The 24,258-nt window shown below is 40.3% G+C and overlaps 1 protein-coding gene across 1 annotated transcript in view; it reads right to left on the bottom strand.

Annotated features, from left to right (window-relative positions):
* The window catches only part of CACNA2D3 (calcium voltage-gated channel auxiliary subunit alpha2delta 3), a 1,008,438-nt gene that overhangs the window by 484,622 nt on the left and 499,558 nt on the right, over nt 1-24,258 (bottom strand). Inside the window, exons 10-11 of the mRNA XM_027835883.1 lie at nt 16,818-16,907; nt 5,302-5,415 (exon numbers count right to left, since the gene is read on the bottom strand). Of these exons, the coding sequence (XP_027691684.1) occupies nt 5,302-5,415; nt 16,818-16,907 (204 nt within the window). The remainder of the gene's footprint in view (nt 1-5,301; nt 5,416-16,817; nt 16,908-24,258) is intronic.

Raw genomic sequence — 24,258 nt, forward strand, 5'->3', positions numbered from 1 at the left:
CAGACAGACAGACAGAGAAATAGAGACAGAGACACAAAGACAGATAGAAAGACAGTGTGGGGCCTGGATCACAGAGTCATAGATTTAGAACTGGAAGCTGGAAAGATAACTCCTCTCTCCTTATTTTACAAATGATGAAACTGAGGCACAGGACATTTGTGATTTACTCAAGGTCACACAAGTAGTAAATGGCAGAGATGAGATTTGAAATCAAGTCCACAATCCCAAACCCAGAATTATAAAGCTTAAATGATCCATATCATGGATCACCACCATTAACCTTCAGTCCCTCCTTCCAGCTGAGAAAATGAGTCAAAAACTACCCATTAGTTGCCTTGTTGACAAGGAGCTACATAGCCATATGAAATGAGTTTAGTACTGGGGGGTAGGGGTGGGGAGGAGAAATGGAAGGGTAGAAAAAGAGAGAAAGAAGTGATTTTCCTGGAGCCCTTTCTTCCTACAGATACTTTAACAGGCTCGATTCCTTGGAGAATCCAACACCATATCTGGGCCCACTAGCTACTTAAGGGAACCTCTCACTAACCTGTGCAGTGAGTGACAACAGTTACAGCAATGGTAGCAACAACAACTTCCATTTTTAAAAAACACCTTAAGATTTGCCAAGTACTTGACAAGATCTGCTGTGTCACATGAGCCCTGTGAGGTAGGGAAGACAGGAATCTCCCCAGCTTACAGAAATGAAGTGATCTACCCTATATTGCCTCCCATTTCTCCTGCAGACATCTTGGAGTACATGGTTGTTGGTAGTATCTCCTCCATTAGATTGCCAGCTCCTCTAAGGCAAGGATTTTGCTTTTGACCTTTCATACATCTAGTCTTTAATATGGTGTCTGGTATCTCCTAAGTGCTTAATAAATGTTTGTTGACTTATTGGATAATTGCATCATTCAGATTGATGTTAAAGGAAGTTGTTTTTTAATGTTCAAGCATGTATTCGATATAAGGTGGATTTTAAACTGTTGTTTTCATTAATCACTTAAGACCAAATGACAGTTTTTTTTTTTTAGCAGTGCAATAAAGAAGAGTCATGTATTGGTCAGGGGGAGGGGATGAGCTAGAAGTCATCAAGGATCTCTTTGTTGTTCAGTATTCTGGGACCCTCTGCTGCTATCATGTAAGGTCACTAGATATAAATGTGTAGCATATGATAAAGGCACTGGCTGGAATCTCATAGTTTATGCACACAGGCATGAAATGCTCTCAAAGAACAACTCACTGCAATGACTGAAGTCTTACTTTCATAGAATCCTGGTTAAATAATGCAACATTCTTTCTTCACTGAGCTAACAAGCCTCAACCCCTTTGAACTTCTCTCAAAAGAACCCTTTTTCTCTCCCTTTGAAAATCTTGGTTAATCTTCTCTGAACCCACCTCAGATTCTGTACTTCGTTTTATGATTGGCAACAAGAATCAGACGCACTATTCCTAGAGAATGAGTATAGAAGAAAGGTTACATGCACTCTGGAATTCTCAAGTACAGCTGTTTACCACTGGGGCAAAGTGGCAACACCCAGGAGCTGTCCAGGGCTGAAGCTCAAGACCAAGGTTCACATGTCCAACTCAGGCTTATAAGGACACAGGGATGCTTACCATGATGAGTGTGGGAGACAGATTTCTTTGCTCTTTCTCACATCTTAGTGGGTGCCAGGTTTTTTTGAACTGACCTCAGATAACGTGTTCTCTTTGTCCTTTGGATCTCCCAGACAGTTTACTGCGGACTAGTTTCTATGTCTCTGATTTTCCTCTTGCCTGGACGTTCATTAGTTCACTTTGAATATTGTATGTGCTTCTCCTCTCATTGACCCTTCTGCACCACAAGACTCAGCTCTTTTTTGACTCCTCAAAATATGGATCAATTAAGCTTTATAATTCTGGGTTTGGGATTGCAGACTTGAGTTCAAATCTCATCTCTGCCATTTACTACTTGTGTGACCTTGAGTAAGTCACAAATGTCCTGTGCCTCAGTTTCATCATTTGTAAAATGAGAAAGGAGTTATCTTTCCAGCTTCCAGTTCTAAATCTATGACTCTGTGATCCTTAAGCAGTGAAAGAGCATTAACATCTGAGGATATAGGAAAAAAAGCTAACACAAGAAACAGGTCTGTAGGCATGACTATTCAAGGACATTAATAATTATAAGAAAAGGAAATAAGGAGGGAGTGAATTATAGGCAGGAGAGACAATAAGCCCAAAGACAATTGATGAAAAGGCAAACTTAACAAGCTACTAGCCAGTTAATTTTGCTAGAGGATAGAGTATATGAAGTGAGTGATTGAAATAAGTTTAGAAAGATAAATTGGAACCAGGTGGTGAAGGGCTTTAAGTACCCAACAGACATGTTTACACTTTATCCTTGAAGCAATTGGGAGCCAGTGAATGCTGATGAGGAAGGGAGTGACAGGGTCAGACACATTCTTTAGGACAATCATTCCAATAACTGTATAGAGAAAGACTGAGGAGCGAGGAGACTATTGCAGGTCTGAGAAGGATGTTACAATTTCAGAGGTGATTTGGTTTGGAACTGGAAGGGACTTTAAAGGTGATGAGGTTCTTGAGTCAGGTTAGGAGGCAGTTAATTGGAGTAATGGAAAATGCCCTGGGCCCAAAACTAGGCTGATCAAATTTAGAGCTAGAACAGATGTTAGAGACCATCTAGTCCAACCCTCTCATTTTTCAGATGAGGACACTGAGGCAAAGGAAGTTTATACCAGAGACAGGACTGAGGGGCACTTGAGTTCAAATTCTGCTTCAGATATTTACTAAGGGGGTAACCCTGGGCAAGTCACTTAACCCCTATTTGAATCAGTTCCCTCAATTGTAAAATGGAGATAATAACAGCACCTAACTCCTAGGATTAGTGTGAGGGTCAAATGTGATAACATATACCAAAATCTCTGCACAGTGCCTAGCACATAGTAAGCACTTAACAAATTGTTTTCTTCCTTTCTTCCTTCCTTCCCCTGAGATAGGTCGAGTGGCAGCCAGAGGTACCTCTGAATTTGTCACCTCCTCAAAATGCCCTCTTGCTACAGAAATAGACTCTGTGACTCATTGGTGCTTCTCTGAAGAAACAAAAGATGATGAAACCACATTTTGTGGAACGCTGATGCTTGCAGGGTCCTGGATACAATTAATCCGTGAAAGTAACTGACATGAAATCAATAATATTCATCTCGAGAGAGAAGGCTGGCTTTGGAGTTTGACTAAAGAAGGGTGGGCCTGCCCTTAGCTTCTTCCTCCAAGGAAGGATGGGAGCTTCAAAACACCAACACTTTTAGATAACGGCTCCCCATCAAGCACATCCCTGTGATTGGGATTTACGTGGCCTTGCGTAGGACATCCACCCACAAGGAATATTCAGTGTGAAGAGATCAGCCTCTTAAAGGCTTCGCACATTCACTTGTAGTCATTTCATTGTAATTCATTGTAATGTTTGGGAAAAAAAAATCAAGTTATGCATATAAAAGATCTAGTATGAGAATTCTGTCTACTAGCATAGATAACAATGACTCATCTAATAAATAAATTCTGGCTTAGGCTCCAAATGCCCAGGCTCAGAAGGCTAAGTGACTTGCCCAGGGTCACACAATTACCGAGTATCTGACACAGGATTCAAATTCAGGTCTTCCTGACTCTAAGTCCAACATTTTATCAACTTATCTAACTGACAAAGGAGCATTCGAACCCAGGTCTTCCTGTTTCAAGCTCAGAATTCTTTTCACTACACCATGAGTATTTCTGCCCATATTTACTGATGTCATTTCCTAGTTCTGCTAGTCATATATGCTTTTTAATTCACTCATGCAAATATTCAGTAAGCCTAGACTGAGTAACTGCAATAGGTCTAGCCCTGTACAGAGTGCCGTAGGGATACGGAGGATATACTAAGGGCCCTGTCCTCAAATAGCGTCTAAGCTAATTAGTAAACCACAGATGACAGAAGAAAACCACTAGAAATGCCAACTAAAGATGAAAGTAAAGATATGTGGATTGAGCCGAATACCATCATGGAAGAGGCAGCACAGATCAGCAGAACCTCTGGATTTGGACTCAGGTAGCATGAATTCACAACCTGACTGTGTCATTGTGTAACCCTAATCTGTTATTTCATTAACCTTTCTGGGCATTTGTGCATCTTGAAAATTAAATGGTTGGATTAGATGGTGTTCTGAGGTTCCATCTAGCCCTAAGTCCCTGATCCTGTGTGGGATGTTAGACAAGTCATTTATCTTCTCTGGGCCTCACGACTATGTGGCTTCTGTGGTCCCTGTTGTCCCTTCCTCAGATCTGTGATCGTACAGGACCCTGTGACCCACAGGAATAACCAAGGGGTGGCAATTGTGCTAGCAGAGGTGTGTTCTTAGCCAATATTTTAGTGGTGTAGCTATGAGAAAGAAGAGGCCTAAAACACTGAAATGATGCTTTGAGATCTCATTTCAAACAATGTATCACTAGGGTGAACTTCTAAAAAGGCAGTAGACCCACCAATCTGAGAAAGTCAGGAATCCTGGGCTAGCATGAGTGAGAATCATAAAGGCTCGGCAGAAAACAAGAAGCTTTCCAGAGAGCCACCAAGGTCACCATCCCAGAGCAGAGTTGGCCCTGTGGCCACGGACAGACTCGGCACAGAACTAGAGAGTGGGGTTAACTGGTTTTAGCCAGACTCATGGATACGAGCCACAGCACAACTCATAGCAGCATGTTTTACTGAGTCTATGTCATCAGCCTGTGTGCTTCTCCATAATTCCAACCCAGTGAGTTCAAAGAGCTAAGTTTACTTTCCAAGATGATACATCTTTGCTGTCTGTATTGGACCAATAGCTGGTGACAACAGGAAAAACAATCGACAAAGGATTTTTTTATTTGTTCTCATTTCTCATTGGAAGCTTGCTTTAACATTGGGCAGTGGGTGACTAAATTCCGTCTGTTATGCTGATATTCCAGAGATTTACCTAGTCCAAGCACACCCCTAACTAGGTGATATCTTTCAGAAAGTAATTGTGTTCAACAAAGCTAAGTTTTTACTTCTCCCTAATAATAGTCCCTTATACTTATGCAGTCCCTCCATCTATTCAATTCAATTCAATAGTTTCATTCACATATCTGGAGTCTCACAACTTAGGTTTTGGGCAACAAAAAACATCAACTTAAGAAACCAGATGTCATTGTAAGATTAAACCGACATGGAGGGTTATCTCACAGAAATGTCGAGTTTATAAAAGAAGAGACTTCAGTTGTTCGGTTTTAGAAATAATGGTGTGACTTGCTGCAGTGACTTACCTTCCTTTCTGGCCAATTATACTTGGCAAAGATTGTATCATAGGTGTCTACAGCCCCATCAGTAATGAGCATTATTGCCTGGCTGCAAATGCTTCCCTGTCCAGTGTGGTTGAACTGCGGAAAGAAAGAAGGGATGAGTTAAAATGCATCCTGGAAAGGTGAACATATGAGTTAATCTATATTAGATTAGCATAGGAAAAGAAGGAGATGAAGCCTTATTGAATGGAGAGATTCTTGTGAATTCCCTGGAAATCTCAAGGCCTCATACGCTGAGTCCTACATGACACATGATTATATTGAACATGAACAACAAAATTAATCAGAGAGTTAGTATGGGAGATAAAAAGAACATGTGGCCCAGTGGATAGAGCTCCAGCCCTAGCATCAGGACGAACTGAATTGAAATTCTGCCCCATACACTTACTAACTGTGTGACCCTGGGCAAGTCACTTAGCCTCTGACTGCCTTGGTTTCCTCATCTATAAAATAGGGGAAATTATACCACTTACTTCCCAGGATTGTTATGAGAGTCAAGTGAGATAATAATTGTAAAGGGTTTTGCACAGTGCCTGACACATAGTAGGCTCCATAAAAATATTAGCTATTATTATTATTGTTGATATTATTGATGTTGTTGTTATAATTATTGGGAGTTGAACCTTCCCTCATAGAACGTGAGCTCCTAAAAGTCAGAGATGGGTTGATTTCTTTCAGAATTTCCAGCACCTAGAATGCTTCTTGGCCTGGAGTTTCTTTGATATAAGAAATTCTCAATGAGGAAACATCCTCTAGCAACACGGATCAGCTGCAGTCCTGCAACTTATGGTCTCAGAGAGCTTCCAGAGCAATGAAATGCTAAGGGGCTCGCCCAAGGTCAAACAACCAGAAGGCATCAGAAGTGGGACTCAAACTCGGGGCTTCCTGGTTTTGAGGCCAGCTCTCTCTGTTCTATACCTATCTTACACCATTTCTCACATAGGAGGCATTTAGTAAATGTTTATTGAATTGAATCTGAAAATTTCTAATTTTAGTTTCTGAGTTGATTCCAGACATAGATAAGATTTTTTTTCCTGTTTTAGAATATGAGAATGTAAGTTTTTAAATAGAGATTGTTTTAATATTTTTTTTAATCCTAAGCACCTGGAATAGTGCCTGGCACAACAAAGGTACTTAATAAATGCTTGTGGATTAATTAATGGTTAGCTCTTCAAAATATGACCATGTAGAAATATAATCTAATTCAATCCCCAAAGCATTTATTAAGCATCTGTCATGTGCAAGACATTGTTTTAAGAACTATGGATAAAAAAAGATCAAGCAAGAAAGTAAGCAAACATGAAAGCAAGAAAAGGAAGGAGAGAAAGAGAGAGAGAGAGAGAGAGAGAGAGAGAGAGAGAGAGAGAGAGAGAGAGAGAGAGAGAGAGAAAGTCTATAACCTCAAAGAGAATGTGTTTTGCTAAGGGGATAAAACATGTAAACAGATGGCAATAATACTAGGCTTATAGACCAAAGAGATAGATGACAGGAAAAGTCCCCATGCACACCAAAATATTTAGAGCAGCACTTTTTTTTTTTTTTTAAACCAGCCAAGAACTGGAAACAAAATAGATGCCCATTGATTGGGAAATGGCTAAACAAATTGTGGGATATAAATGTGATAGGATCTTATGATGGTGTAAGAAGTGCTAAAATAGTGAATACAAAGAAGCCTGGGAAGAAGTACATGAAGTGATTCACAGTGAAGCAAATGGAACTGAGAAAGTAATATCCTATATATTATGGCTGTTGTCATTCCATCATTTTTCAGTTATATCCAACTCTTAGTGACCTCATTTGGGGTTTTCTTGGCAGAGATACTGGAGTGCTTTGCCATTCTCTTTTCCAGCTCATTTTTACAGATAAGAAACTGGGTCAAACAGGGTTAAGTGACTTGCCCAGGGTCACACAGTTAGTAAGTGCCTGAGGCTGTATTTGAATTCATGAAGATGTCTTCCTGGTTCCTAGCCCAGTACTCTACTCACTGTACCATCTAGCTTCATGTGATGACTACAACAAGGTAAATGGAAAGAACAAAAACAAATCAATCATGATTGAACTCCATGAAATTCTGACGACCAGTTGGCCCAAGTAAGAGATCTGAGAAGACGCTCTCCTGATGTATTTGCAGACATGGGGGTCTATGTGTGTAAAACACTACATACCTCAGATTTCTCAATACATTTCTTAACTTGGCTGAACTGTTCTGTTTTTCCCCCCTCTTTATTATTTGTTCTAAGTAAAGGATCTCTGAGAGGGACAGCAGAGACGTATACATTTGGAAACATTTAAAAAAAACAAAAAAAATCATTATTTTTTAAACAAATGATATGCATATTTGTAAATAGTGAGGAGGGGAGAGGGAGAGTATTAACTAGGGGGGAAAGGGAAGGTGCCCTATGGGAAGTAGTGCATAAGCTGAGCCCTCAAAGAAGGGATGGATTCCAAGAAATAGAGGTGAGCATGAAGTACATTCCAGGCGTGAGGGGATGGTAAGTGCAAAGACATGGCAATGAGAGATGAGATGCTGAGTCTGGAGAAGAGCAAATGGGCCAGATTGGCTGGAATTCAGAGGGCGTGAAGGGAAGTAGTGTACAAGAAAATATTAGCCCAAAGTCTGGCACAGAGCAAGCGCTTAATAAATATGTGTTGACTGATAATAAGTCCAACCCTATGGCCATTGATTATATGGATGGAGAAAGACTTTCAACATAAAATTTCATCTAAGAAAAATAAATAAGGGTCTAACATGAAATGCAAAGAGGCTATTTCTGGATGGATGGAAACTCTGCCCTTCCTTGTAAAACAAGAGAATGTTTGGACCTCAAGTGAGCCAGAAAGGCAGCTGTTCAAATGATAAATCTACCTCTCAAAATTTTAGAGCCCAAACTTCATAATCCATAAGATGGATGTTCTGGTGTAGGTTTGGGACTTCAGAATCCATTGACTCTCCTACTCACCCCAATGGTTTTAATTGAAGCAGAATGCTTCCTTAGCAGGGACATCTAGTTTCTGGTCCTAAGATCATGCCACCTCCTTCAAAGCTCCACATGTGGCCCTTGAAGAAAGTTTAGACAAAAACATCCTGTAGGTATGGATGCAGAGATGGCACATAATGGTGTGTACTCCGAAAGACCATAGGACAACAAAGACTCCTGGAAGATCCTAGCCTTGGGCAAGATCACTGCCTTTAACTAGTTTACAAAACAATCTCCAATGGTTTTCACTTCCGTGATTCTTCTTCCTTCTAGCTGAAGCTTTTAATTAGAGTTTAACCTTGCAGCCCCTTCACAATAAGCCTTTCAGAATTGCATGGGTAAAGGGAGTTGCTTTTCTAGGAAGTTAGAGTCCACATTGGGGCATATGGGGTGTTCAGGGAGGACTAGAGGTGAGGGTTGCTGAGCCCTTTTCAGGGCTGCTCATCAAGCTTTGGGATGTCATCAGTCTTCTTCAAAAATGAAGGACAAACACTGACAGTGCCCATACTGGGATAAAGAGATTCCAAGGTGAAGACAGAACACAGATGCGCTCTCAGGGTACTCAGCATCTGTTTGGCTACCTCTGTCACCTGGGAGCAAACATAGTATAAACCCACTGCCCTGTCTCAGACAGGACCTTGACAACAACGACAAATGCAGGTCCTGGCCATCCTTGGGCTGGATCAACCAGGCCTTGATACTAGCCCAACTCTTAAAAGCCAGTGAACCAAGAAGTCTTAAGGGAGGGGTTTTTATGTAACTTGTTTGGAAAGAAATACCCTGGAAAATTCTCTCTCTTAAGAAAAAAAAAGATACTTATTTCCCTAGAGAGATCAGAAGAAAGGAGAAGGGCAGAAGAGGCTGTTGCAAGCTGTTTATTTTTTTTTAAACATTACTTTCCTCTGCCTGGGACCACATTCTTCTACATAGTAATCTGCTGTTTGAGTATTCTGAAAAATGCAATTACATTCAAATGCTTTGATGAGCAATATCTCTTCTCTTCATATTTGTCTAGAACTTTTTTATTGACTAGCAAGAATGATGAAAGTGTTTTCCATAATAATAACGACGACAAGAACCCTATGATGAACAACAATTAACGCAGTGATTCAGCAGTTAGAGGGGAAAATTTCAATGCATCCTGACATTTAGAGTGTTTGGTTGTGATTAACCATCGTTGAAATGTCACAGAATTTTACTTAATTGGCTAAGAAAAAAAATTTAAGGTAATCACGGCAAAGATGGTATTCAATTCTAAGAAAGATAATTGCTGTTGTCACATGACAAGGTAGGTACTAACTAGCAAAGCCAGCCATTCCAGATTCCTACAAAATCAGATGAATACAGCATAAATCTGTGGCTGGAAGGAGCTCAGAAGTGCATTCTTACACTCTTCAAAGATGTGAGTCTCAGCAACTACAAATCTTTCAGTGAGCTAAGCCAGTGTAGATCTTAAAATTCAGCTAATTCCAAGACACAATTTACTTGGTTTAATTACTGTAACCCCTGAACCATCCTCAAATGTTAGCCAGAATTTCAATCGGACATTTTTGTGCAGGGCAGCAGTAACTCCAGTGAATTGAATATGAATATTTAAAGGTTGAATTGATGGAGTACAAAATAGATAAACCTGGATATTTCATGGAAAATTAACCAGCTCTGTACTCATCAAAAGGCATTACTGGTGAGGACATACCAGGAATGTTTCTATCTGTGACACACAGTGCAGTAGAGGATAAACCTGCAGAAGAAGAGATGCTTGTACTCAGCAGCCTTAGCCTCAATTTATATCAAACAAAGCCTTTAGAATTCAAGAGTGTATTCTTTTAATCTGGAATGCCTTGGGCAACGCATTATTGCTGAGTCATTAGGTGGTCAAAAGATAGCTGGCTCTGGAGTCAAAGTACCTGGGGCAGAGAATCCCTTTTTTTCCACTTACTATCTGTGTGACTTTGGGCTAAGCTTTCAACCTCTCTGGGCTCCTACCTCATTTGGAAAATTCAGGGGTTGAATAAGATTAATCCCAAGGTCTTTTCCATTTCAAAACATATGGTCCTAAGCTTCTTGCTATCAGAAGTTTATAATTCATTGATCGGGTTGTTAATTTTATATATATATATATATATATACACACACACACACACACATACATACACACATATACACACATACATACATACACACACATATACATACACATATATGTATACATATGTGTATATGTGCACATACATTTATATAGTATGTAAATATGTCTAAATCTATCATAGACATAGGTCTGTGTGTATAAATATATCTATGTGTGGAGAGAGAGAGAATAGGAAAAGGGAAAGTTATTAATGAGTTAATAGCAAGGATTTATTAAACATCTATTAGGTGTCAGGTACTCTGTTAGACACTGCAAATAGAAGTATGGAAAAAAAAACTCTCTATTTCCAGGGAGCTTGTATTATAATAAAGTAGAGAAGTATATAAAGATAAATGTGTATCAGTGTGTATAACTTAAATATAAAGTGAATAAATACACACACACACACACATACATATATATACCCATGGAGAGTAGTTAAATACAAGATATTTTGGGAGGTTGGACTCTGTAGTTTGGATTCGGGGGTGGGGGGAATCTGGCAAAACTTCATGCAGAAGATAGTGCTTGAGTTGCATCTTAAAGGAAGAGAGGGACTCTTTGAGGTGGGGGTGGAGGCAATAAGTGAGTGTTCTAGACATGAGCGATGGCCAATGGGCCAGCGCAAAGGGATGGAGATAGAAGATGGAATGTCATGTGTAAAGAACAAGTTAAGATGCACACTTTGTTATGGATACATGAGAGGGCATATATTTATGTAGGGTTATTCTTGAGGAGCATGGGAAAGTCTCAAGGCCTCAGACAATCACATGAGTTTAGAGATGAAAGGGACATCAGTGGGCATCTAATCCAAGCTATACTAAAGAGCTCGCTTACCACATACCATCTGCAACTTCTAAATGACCGCCCGCTGAGAAAGCCCATTCCACTTAGGAATTGTTCAAAAATGTGTCCCTTTCAGGTGGCAACCTGAGATTGTTCCATTGTCCAGTTATTCCTTTGAGCTTTATACTCTTTACAATATTTGAATCTCCTAAGAAACTGTAAATATTTCTTAGAGGGGTAATGTTTCTTCCCCCAGTTAACTCTTTATAAGAGAATAGTTAAGGTATAAAAGTGAGTGAACTACATTCGTGCAAAGGAATGAAGAACATGTTAGACACCAGGAGGCTGTAGAGGGAATTGTTTAAAAACAAATAAACAAAAAACCCCATTGTTTCCCAAACCTCATCTCCAAGGCCAATTTTTATGCGAAGCATTTCCTCATTGACCCAGTTGCTAATGTCCTGCCCCCTTCAGCCTGAATCTGCTTCATCTCTATTTCACAAATAGATATGCTTACATATATTGAAGCATCCTTTGATATCATTGAAGCTTCCTTGCTGGAGGAGCAAGTTCATTTTTGTTTTTGGCACAGTGACTGACAACGTGCTGCTTAATAAATGCTGGCCAATGGATTGGATTGAAGTCTTCCAAATCTAACAAGAGGGTCTTTAAACTGGGGTAAGAGGCAAAAAAAAAAAACAACTACCCACTGAGACCTATACAATATCCCCAAAATTATGGGTACAGCACTAGAAAACAAAGAGCAGAAGAAGATATTAAAACACAGAGAGAGCTTTAAAAACCATGATCTCAGATGTCTACACATGAGTACATAGAATATGGTTAAGGAATAAGTTGAACTACAGGTCCTAATGGAAAGAAGTAAATTTGATGTCATAGGTATCACTGTAATGCGATTGAATAGGACAGAAATTCAGCTCTGGAACGGCATGCCTTATTCAGAAGGACGCAGCAGAGAAATGAAGTGGAACAGTCGTGTATATTAAGCAGAAATATTTGTGAGAGGAAATCCAAGAACCCAAGGTTTGAATAATGGGAGAGAATAATTGAGAAATGCAAGGAGAAACAAAGTTAACATTGGCATGATGGATTTCTGTGGACCACATAGGCAGAAGGGGGAATAAGATGAAGAGCTATGGAAATTATCACTCAATCAACAATCATTTGATAATCATATATGATGTGCCAGGCCCTATGCGAGATGAGACATAAATAAAACAGTACTTGCTCTCAGAAAGCTTATATTCCATAAAGAAAGAAAAATTTTATGGGGGAGGGTGACAAATAACGAACCTGGCAGAAGAAATAAAAAAAGAAATATTTCACTTTAAAAAAATGAAGCCATTCGCTGAGGGCTCACTCTTCTCTGCTCTTCATCTAACATCAGTCGGATGTCTTCATTCACGATCTCCTCTTTTATTCCTGTTTTGTATAAAGAGATACCCCACTCCTTGCCAAGGCAAACCCCTCCACATGCACGAGTCATCTTAATCCATTTTTTCTTCTCCAGCACATGGCCTCCTCTATCATCCCTAGTCTTTCACTAGCCTTCAGTCTCTCCCTGTCTACTGGCTGTTTCCCTACTTCCTACAAACATGCCCATTTCTCCTCCATCCTCAAAACAAAACAACAAAAGACCCTCATAATCTGTCTATTCCCCACTAGCTACCATCCTATATCTCTTCTCCCATTTAAAGCTAAACTACTTGAGAAGGCCATCTATCATTATCCTTCCCTTGCAATCTCTTCTTAACTTTTCACAGTCTGGCTTCCAATATCATTATTCAATTGAAACTGCACTCTCCAAAGTTACCAAATATCTTCTAATTGCCAAGCATTTATTAAAGTGCTTATGACATACACAGACATGGCGTTAAGTGCTAGAGGCACAAAGCAAGCAAACCAACCCAACAAATAAAAACCGAGTCGCTTCCCTAATGGTGCTCACTTTCTAAAGGGAGTCTTGGGTTCACATCCTGGCTCTGCTCCTTACTACCTGTGTCACTTTAGGCAAGTGCTTAATTTCCATTTTCTTAACTATAAAATGAGTAGCCTGGTTTACATGATCTTTGAGTCTCTTGAGCCTTGGATACTAAGTCTAATCCTGCTACCATGTGATCGCAATTCAAATACTTGATGCTCTCTTTCTGAATCCTATCATTTATTAGTCTTCATCTACTGAAAGGACCTGATATATCTGTTACCTTAGCTAAACTCTACACATGCTGTCTTCCTCCAGCAGAAAGTAAGCTGTTCAGGGGAGAAGGGATGCCAGGTTTTTTTGTTTGTTTGTTTGTTTTTTGTTTTTGGTTTTGGTTTTTGGGTTTTTGTTTTGTTTTTGCTTTTTTATTTGTGTGTGTGTGTGTGTGTGTGTGTGTGTGTGTGTGTGTGTGTTTGAATTTCCATGGCCAACAAAGAGTTTGGCTCATGCTAGTCACTGAGTCAATGCTTGCTGGAATGAATTGCTGAAGTTAGTTATAATATTGTGCCTGATTCTTTTGGCCACTCTGTCCTGGACCTCACCAGAGAAGTTTCATTTCTGAAATGCTCAGAGAATCTCATTTTAACCTGAGTCTATGGTGTAGCCCTAACATGTAGCTGAATTCTAGCCCAGGATGCTAAAGACTCTTAGGCAGAATCTGAATTCCAAAAGATGACAGGAATCCTCAAGAGGTCTCTAAGTATGTTTTGTCAGTTATCCAGGATGCTGGAGGTCAATGTATTCCTTCCCTTTCCTCAAAGAATTCAGAATTCATTTCTCCTGATGTGGGCACTTGGGCACTGATCCGGCAAAATAAATGTTTTGAGTGGCACCAAGTAGTCATTTGAGGGTGACTGGAAAACTTTTGGCTGAAACAGTGCTCAGCTTTCTAGGACCTTGGCAATATGTTCGTATAGAATTCGGTCCAGAATTTACAGACTTAGTTCTGTGTTTCAGAACTATTAGTGGGCTGTTAAAATGGCTGTGGTGGCTAAAGCAACAGACCGTGCCCCAAATGGGGATTACGTACCTCAAATTATATCAGCCTTTGGGAGAATGCTAAGCATGAGTATACACCCAGTTGGTGTCAGGGAAATTAACATAGTAAGAATCAGGAAGCTCAGATTTTCTCTTCCTTTTTACTTCATGTTTCTCTTTTACATTAATGTCCTTTAGAAGGAGGCTTTGAATTCACAGGGCTATTGATTCAAGTGATGCTACTTGGGGAGATTGAGTAACAAAAGAAGAATGATCTTCAATTCCACACAGGGCAAGAATAGCAAGGAAATCAGTGTCCCTCCCTAATCACTGTTGATTAGAGTGTTCAACTTTTGTTCAGTCAAATGCCTCATAAAAGTATGTTAATCTTTTCTCATCCAGGAGCCCAGCTCTTTCTAAAATGTTGGCATCATTTCACAAGGTGGGGAAGGAGGTAGCCATTCACCTTACCTGGATTCTATACAGTATTGTAAAACTGAGCATAAACTGGTAATATACCATGAAATAGTATAATATGCTGTGAATAGGAATATGTCCTATTGTTTTGAGGTAGATCTTTGTTTTGGTATAGAAACAAGAAAGACAGTTTTCATGACTTTAAACTGAAAAAAAAAAGGTATTCCTAAGTGGCAAAGATAATAAAAGATGGAAGTTGAGATAAAGGAACACACACACACACACACACACACACACACACACATACATACATACACTATTGATGGGGCTACAAACTGGGAAATACTTGGAATTTGGGAAGAAAATTCAACAAACTGATTATACCCTCTGATTCAGTGATTTCACTGCTAGGCATATACCCCAGAGAGGTCAAAGGTAGAAAGAGAGGACCCACATATATGAGAATATTCATAGTAGTAGTATTTGTTGTAGAAAAATTCAAGAAACAAGATGATTACCTTTTGCCTTATAACAGATATGAGATATAGGTATAGCAAAACTCTATTGTACCCTAAGTAATAAAAATGTGAAGAATTGAGAGAAAAACAGGAAGAGATATGAAAGATCTAAAGGAAGCAAAATCAGGGTGAAAGTATGTACCATGATTACAATAATGTAAATGAAAAGAACACAAAAAAGAAGCTGATTGCAGAGTAATTATAACGAACCATTCTGGTTTATGAAAAGAAGGGAGGAGGGAAACACATCCCTTCTTTTGGCAGACAGTTGATCAACTATGTGTGAGGAATGTTATATCCACTGTGACGTTTGACCGCTCTTACTTGATTGGGCTTAATTTAAAGGGGGATTCAATTGGGAGGAGTGTAAAGTCTAGAAATTCAAATATAAAGGCAAAAGACATAAAACTAATTTTTAAGGAAAAATATATTCAAAAGATCAAAGTGTTCTCATCTCTGAAGGAGCTGTAAACATTGGTAAGGAGCAGAAGTGTGCAACATTGACCATAGTTCTTGGAAACACAAAAGCAAGAGCAAATAATGAACTCATGTGTGATCCTGGGCAAATCACCAAAATTTACTCATCCTCAAATTCCCCATCTGTAAAACTGGAAGAGAAATATCCCCTAGCTCCCAGGATTATTGTCAGGCTTGAGTGAGATAACTGATGGGAAGGGCTTTGAAAATTTTAGAGAGCCCTCAAAATGCCTGTTTTGACGATGGGCATAACGATAATAATGATGATTCGGAGCTCCCTTTGTGCTTAATCCAGCTCCTTGAATGGTAGATTTGGCCGCACACCGGCCCTTCATACCTGATGTTCACAATGACCAAAATAACAGGGACACATTCCAACCCAGTCTGATTTGGAGAGGAATGTAGGAACTCTGGTAGGATCTAAGTAGTCACAAATATAAACATCCTAGGGCAGGGGTTGGCCAATTTTTGTCTTTGAATGTTCAGAGCTTAGCCCAGTTCTTGGCACATGGAAGGCCCTTAGTATATATTTCTTGGCTTAAACATAATTGAATCAGTGCTGTCTACGTGGCCTGATAAGAGTAGATGTGTGTCTACACATATGTATGTATACCTATAGATATATATTGTTATTATTGTGTCATTTCAGTAGAGTCTAACTCTTCATGATCCCAGAGATACTGGAGTGCTTTGTCATTTCCTTCTCCAGCTCATTTTACTGAGGAGGAAAAGGAAGAAAACCTGGTTAAGTGACTTGCCCAGGGTCAAATAGCTAGTAAATGTCTGAGTTCACATTTGAACTCAAGTCTTCCTGCCTGCAGGCCTGGCACTCTATCCACAGTGCCACCTTGCTACCCTACAGATATTTATTTTATATATAATATATATGTATATATATATGATGTATATATATATGTGTGTGTGTGTGTATATACACATACACAATATATATGTATACATATGTGTGTTTGTATATGTATGTATGTATATATGCATACACATGTATGTATATATTTGTGGATATGCATATACATGCATGTATATGTGTGTATATATGTATATATGTGTATGTGTATATCCATATATGTGTATATAGGTGTGTGTATATACGTTTGTGCATAGATGTGTGTGTATTTGATAGTGCCTTTTTTAAAAGTCTGTGCTCTCTAGGTGAGAAAGGAGAGTCAGAAGCTTACTTCACTGAGCACACTGAAGGCCTCATTCAAAGCAATGTCCAGCATCCCAATTCCTTTGACAGAAAGCTTGTCCAGGTGTTCTCTGAAATGCTGAAATGACAAAGCAAGAAGACATATATTTGTTATGTTAGCATGAGTGGCACCCTAGAATTCAATGGCAGGGGCAAAACCAAAGAGAGATTTTCTTTTTTCAGATTAAGACTTAGGATTGGAGTACTTCTTTCCCTTTTGACTTGTACCTTATAATCATACAAAATGGAAAGGCTATACTGAATGTGCAGCATCATTAAACCACTTTTTTTTTAAAAGATGGCGATGATGATGATGATAGTGAGGATGGTGGTGGTGATTATGATGATGATGATGAGGAGGAGGAGGAGGAGGAGGAGGAGGAGGATGTGGGGGAAGAGAGAGAGAACTACTTGGTCCAGAGATAAGAGAATCTCAGAATGTCAGGTTGGCATCCAACGTCTCATCCAATTTGTGCTTCCCCAAGAATCCCTTCTAGAGGGCACAGGGATGAGCATCAGTTCTCCAGCCTCTGGAAACTTCCAGCGACATGGAACCCACCACCTATTGAGGCGAACTCTTCCACTTTGAGTCCACTTTAATGGCTAGGTAATTTTTCCTAACCTCAAGGTTAAATTTGCCCCTTAGTAACTTACATACCCGCTACTCCTAGTTCTGCCCTTTGGGGCCAGACAAAATGAATCTAATCATTTTTCCATGTGACAGCCTCTCAAATACTTGAAATCATAGATCTCTGGCGAGCTGTGCTGGTGATGGTGATAATAAAAAGAACTGATCAGGGACTCTGGGGTTCTTCATGTAAGCGAAGGTGCACTGCTAACCCTAAAGCTTCTTATAAATGTTGGTCATTATTAAGGTCACTTCAGAGGAGGAGAGAAGGAAACACCAGGATTGGAGGCCCAATTTCTAGTCTTTCTCTCCCAGGTAAGGTTCATTTTTATTAGAGTGTTAGGGAAGATCTAAACTCTACCTTCCTCTTGCTCCAACAGAAAAGGGAAGTAAGAAAAGGAGGACGTGTTGGTAGGGCAGAGAAGATGGGAGCAGGAAGGCATCAGTTGCTGCTGCACATAGTGTGAAAACAGGAATTTCTTCCAGCAACTAGACTGGGCTCTACCATGGCACTTGGACAGGGGAATCAATATCATTTCTAAGGCACACAGCCCATACTCCATCCATCTTCTTCCTCCTACCCCCACAAGAACTCAGACTGCTCCTGGGAACTTGAGCTCTGATAGCTCAGCTTTCACCTCATCTTGCCCACAATCAAGCTTTCTTTTCACTTCCTAGTCATGCTCCCTTGCCACCCCTCTCCTTGCCCCTCTAATTCCCCTTTATGTTATACCATAACCTGTTAGAATATAAGCTCCTTGGTACAAAGACTTTATTACTCATTTGTATTTGTTACTCCAGAGTTTATCATAGTACCTGGTGCATAGTCAACTGTAAACAAGTGCAGTTTAATTAATTAATGCATTAATTCAATTATTTATTTATTTATTTATTCATTTATTTATTTGTTTGTTTGTTTGCTTGTTTGTTTGTTTATTGCAGAAGCTGTTTTAGAACACCTTGTCTGTGCTAAATGATTACTGGAGAGGAGAGAGACTTCGTGGGATGCTGGCATGTGGTAGAGAAATTTGGCCACAGTTATCGTGGTTAAGTGACCATCAACCTTCATTTTTCTTTTTTCCCTTTCTCAAAGAGTGAGTCCCCTGGGTAGTCACCATGCCTATGACAATGGGTGTGTGTGTGGGTGTGGGTGTGTGTGTTACATTATCCCAAAATTTGGGCAGACTGCTTCACAGGACAATCTATGGTGATTTAGTGAAAATTACATGTCTGATTAAGAAGATAGAGAATCTTCCCTTTTCTGTGAAATAATTTCTGACCTGAAATGAGAATAAAGATAGAATTGAAGTGCTGTCTCTCTCTCTCTCTCTCTCTCTCTGTCTCTCTCTGTCTCTCTCTCTCTATATATATATGTGTGTGTGTGTGTGTGTGTGTGTGTGTGTGTGTGTGTATATATCTCCCTCTCTCTTAATTTCTCTCTCAGAGACATAGATGTATGGATGCATGAATAGATAGATACGCAGATGTGGATATGGATTTATTCATCAATGTAGGGAACTCATAGATGAAGAAATTCCCTCTGCTACTCTAGTTCATCATCTTTGCAATCCATAGCTTTAGAGAATGGCCTAAAGCAAATCAGTGACTGTCTCCAAGGCATAGAGTCAGTTCATATCAGAGGCAGGAATGAAACCCAGGTCTTCCTTGTTCTGACCACAACTCTCCTGCCCACTGCCTCTCATTTTATAGAGTGAGATGGAGAGCGAGAGAGAAGACAGGCAGACAGGCAGACAGACAGAGACACTCTAGGAGGTCAGGGAAAAGAGTACAATGGAAACAACATTTCTTTATTTCCCATTTGACTCATCCCAACTCTTTTCCATGAAGATGAACAATTCTTTCCCCAGTCAACAGAGACTGTGGCACATAAGGACACTCATTAGGGGCATTATGAGGGAGAAAAAAGCAGAAAACCAAAGGAGAAATGTTTGAAGGTAGTTGCCCAAACAAGTGCTACAGTTTTTCCTGACCATATTCTTGGGCTGCTGGTTATGCCCAGAAGATGCAATCAAGAACTAGAGAGGAACACCCACTCATTACAATTGAGTACATTTTGTCACGGAAAACTCTGCATTAAAGGGTTGGGCTGATCAGGTGGCTTGTCTCAGTGAATTGTTTTACGAAGCCTGGTCTGTTTCTCCCTTGGCCTGCCAAATGGAATCTGGCTCTTCCATGGGCAATTAGGAATTACATTCCTGTTCTAAGTCTCATGTTACTTATTCCCAGTGTACGATGTGGACTATGTTCCTTCTGCCTCAACCCGAGATCCTAATGGACAATTTTCTTAGTACTGCTCTGGGCTTATGGAACCACAGGTGTCAAAGGTATAACTGGGCCAGATCCATGAGGCTTTCTCATAGGGTGGGGGAAATTTAGGTGGCAGAAATTAGAGGGCTCACAATTTTAACACATGCTCTCCTTCAGCAGAGTAGGAATAGGGAAGAATAGTTCAGAGACTGGTTAAGAAATAGGAAAAAAGAAAGGTCTAGTTCCAAGAGGCTGTGGAGAAAGCAGACTGTAGCCTGCTCAATCTCACCCTCTCTCACACTGTCACATAAGGAAATGTCCAATTTGTCCTGCTTTACCCTATTTTCTCCCCAGAGCTTCCATTCTCTTTCCTCCTTTCTAGGAGATATAATCTCTCTCTTACTCTTAACTACCTTCCAAAAGCAGAGATGCTTCTCCTTGGCAACAGTGAGTAATAATCCCAATGCCACCTTTCCTTTTTCAGACTGTTAGGAGAGGGTATCTCCCTGAGCTGTTTCTAGTGAAGCAGAAAGAAGATGGCAAGCCCAAATACAATGGGTTGAACAAAGTGTCTTCCAAGGTCCCTTCCAGCTCTGAATCTATATCATAAGACACTTTAGTACCTTATCAAAATTAAAAAAAAAAACTCAGCTTAATTTGTCTCAATCACATTTTGTATTCTTTTTTATATCATGAATTACAAAGCACATTTCCTATTGGTATTGTTTGACATGGGCAGTGGTTATGCCAGGCACTGAAACTATTACTTAGAATTCTCTTTGTCATAAACACACAGGCAAGGTTCAATCCATAGTGAAGAGTACTGAGCTTGGAATCAGTAGATCTGGGTTCAAATCCTGGCTCACTCACAAAGAGCCTGTATGCCTGGGGCAAATCATATCATTTATCTGGGGCTCATTTTCCTCAAGTACAAAATGGGGGGATTGGACTAGATGTCCACTAAAGTTCCTTCTACTTCTAAAGCTCTGACCCTATGACCTCACCATATTCTCCTGGGCATCCACTTCTGGAGTTTCATATCTTCTTTCTATATTCCAGTCACCCTTTAGGTCTTGAGCCTCTCAACCCTATCTGAGATTAGTCACAAAATCTTCCTCGCATAGAGGGGGAAAGACTAGCCTGATGTGGAGGGAGCTTGGGTACCACATAGGGATGAGACCTTGCATCACTTCCCCTCTGTTGGTGTCCTCTGTCAAATGACCAGGTTGAATAAAACAATGTCCAAGGTCCCTTCCAGTTGTGACACTCCCTAGTTCTAATGCCTAGCAATTTCTCCCTTCCCCATGATCCTAGGATACCATTATGGGTTCCATACATTGCGCTATTGAATTCCATGCTGCATTTGGATTGGTTTTCTATATTTACACATATGAATATTCTGCCTCTATAAGGATACTTTGAGTTCCTTGAGAAAGAGATTGGTTCTTTTCCTTGCAACTGTATAGTATCTTGCAAAGTCTTATGTACCCTGGAGATGTTAATAAATACCTATTAAATCAGCTCATCACAGAGATGGAGGATTCTTTGGCAGCCACTTACTCCTACCTCTACCTGAGGAACAATCCCTTCACTAACTTTGCGTCTAAGTGGTCCCCAGCCTCTGCTTGACGACCTCTTAAGAGGGAGAGCCAATCATCTCTGGAGGCTGTCCATTCCACTTTCAGATAGTTCTCAGTGTTAGGAAGTCTCCCCCACCTCTAATCCTGCCCCTTCTCACCAAGTCTCAGTTTGCTTCTTTGCAACTTCTCCCCTTGGCTTCTGGTTCTGCCCTGGCAGGTGTGAGGGAGGGATAAAGGGCTTAGTGACCTCAAGCAGCCAAGATCTGCACCAAAGCATCCTGGCTAACTAGACCACTTCATCTCTAGGGCTATACCTCTCAGGGCAACTGGAGATCAAGTAAGCTTCCTCAGTTGCCATAATACATGTTTAATCATTCTCAACTTGATAGCCCACTAAAAATGAAGGTGGAAACCCTTTAATTAATCTCCAAAAGTCTCATTATATTTGCATTCGACCAGATGAACAGTCCCTCATTGTAGCCCGGGACAACTGCCATTGAAGGTGGTTGGGCATTCTAGAGCAGACCAATTGGGAATCAAGCTGGGGAGGCAACAGTCCTTGGGGGTACTCTGGCTTAAAATGCTGAGCCACCTGGAAGCCTCCAGAAGGACTGGGTATTTTAATAGGACCCAAAGTTAGTTTGATTTGGCAAAACCCTGCCCTTGCATGTGCATTCTGGTCATCTGATGTCATCTCTGTCAACTGCATCTAATTGTATCCAAGCACAACAGTTTATCCAGCATCACCTTTTAATAATAACAGCCTGCTAACCTTCCTGCTGGCTGCAGCCTCATGTCTCAGGAGGGGAGAACCTCAGGGCAACCATTCCTTTTATTGGTAAGTGTTCTGAGCAAAACATAACAATATGTCCAACAGTTTTTCCTTAATTCTCCTTTGTAACCGGGTCGGTTGTGATTTTTTAATTTTGTTTGTTTTAGCCTACTATTAATCAGATCCAGCCTGTAGATTCTCCATTCTTTGCCTCAGCTGAAGGCTGATTGCTCTTGTCCTCCTTCTCAGCTTGCAAAGTCTTAAAGTCAACCCATCCTCGCCTTCCACTATGCCTTCCCACCCAGTGTGAGGCCTCTGGATCATATATGTATTTTGTGCTTACTGAGATGGGTATATGTTATTTCCTTCAATAGAATGTAAGCTCATCAAGGGCAAAGACCATTGCCCTTTTTGTGTGTGTACCCATGGAGTGGAGCACAGTGTTCTGCCCAGAGATGGTGTCCGTTGACTAATTGAAGAATTCTATTTTTATCTCTTTTTTAACCTCTCCAGTAATTTGAAAAAAATCCCTGACCCATTCTCCCTCATCCACTGCATTTTGAATGACTATTGATGAAGTCCCTTTTGTTCACTTTTTAAAAACAAGTTTTTAATTGATGCCTTGTTTCTTACATCATCATAGTAAGCCCTAGTATCCCTCCCCATCTCTTCCTCCCAGAGAGCCATTGTTCTTGCTGTTCAGCCGTTTTTCGGTCGAATCTGACTCTTCATAACACCATATGGGGTTTTCTTGGCAAAGATACTGGAGCAGTTTGCCGTTTCCTTCTCCAGCTCATTTCACAGATGAAGAATTGAAACAAACAGGGTGAAGTGACTTGCCCAGGGTCACACAGCAAGTAAGCATCTAAGGCCAGATTTGAACTCAGGAAGATGAGTCCTCCTGAATCCAGGCCCTATGCTCTACCCACTCTACTACTTAGCCACCTGAGAAATATCATATGCCAGAGAGCCATGCTATATAACAAACAATATTTTTTAAAGAGAGGAAAAATGAACGCAATTGAATGATGCATTGAAAAGGAGAACACCATTTTTGTTTTTGTTTTTGTTTTGTTTTATGAGGCAGTGGGGTTAAGTGACTTGCCCAGGATCATACAGCTAGTAAATATCAAGCACCTGAGGCCAGATTTGAGCTCAGGTCCTCCTGCCTCTAGGGCCAGTGACCTATCTACTGCTCCACCTAGCTGCCCCAGAATACAGTTTTTTAAATAACTGAAGCCTTTCCAAAGTTATAGCAATTCTTCGCATGTGCACATAGAAAATAGCAACCAAACCTTGAAAGATGGCATCCTGATAAGATCTTAGCTCTAGAGCTGCTGGGGGCTTTAGCGAGCGTCTGGTCCAAGCCTCTCATGTTACTCATGAGGAAACTGAGAACAACAGAGAGGAAATGACTTGCCCAAGGTCATATATAGGATCAGACATCTAGAGCTATCAAGAACTTCAGAGGGCATGTAATCTGAGCTCCATTTCACAGACGAGACAACTGAGGCCCAGAGATTGTAAGCCACTCGCCAACGGTCACATATAGCAAGTATCTGAGGGAACATTTGAACCTAGGTTTTCTGCCTCCAGAGCCAGTATTTATTTCATTGTATCAAATAGACTTCAACTCTGAATTTTGACTTTGTTGTCGTTTAGACATATTTGATTCTTCATGACGTCATTTGGGATTTTTTTGGCAAAGATTCTAGAATGCTCAGCTATTTACTTCTCCAGCTCATTTTACAGATGAGGAAACTGAGGAAAACATCATCAAGTCACAGTGTCTAAGGCTGGATTTGAACTCAGGAAGATGAGTCTTCCTGATTCCATGCCTGGCACTCTATGCACTATGGTGCCACCTAGCTGCCTAATTTTTGGCCCACCAAGTCAAAGGTCTCTCCTTTTCCAATTACTTTCTATAATGATATAATTTATATTTATTGTCATCATATTTAATCTGCATGTATCTGTGTGCCAAAGACATTGTGGGCAGGACATTTCACTGCTCCGGGCCTCAGTTTTCTCATTTATAAAATGAGGAGGTTGGACTAGATATCTCCCAAGGTCCTTTTCAGCTCTAAATCTATGATCCAATGATAGTTTCTGATGTGTTGTAAGAGGCTCTGGGGAAGAAAGAAAGAAAGAAAGAAAGAAAGAAAGAAAGAAAGAAAGAAAG

This window comes from Vombatus ursinus, unplaced genomic scaffold (genome assembly GCF_900497805.2).
Source record: "Vombatus ursinus unplaced genomic scaffold, bare-nosed wombat genome assembly UNPS02014817.1, whole genome shotgun sequence".
Taxonomy (NCBI): domain Eukaryota; kingdom Metazoa; phylum Chordata; class Mammalia; order Diprotodontia; family Vombatidae; genus Vombatus; species Vombatus ursinus.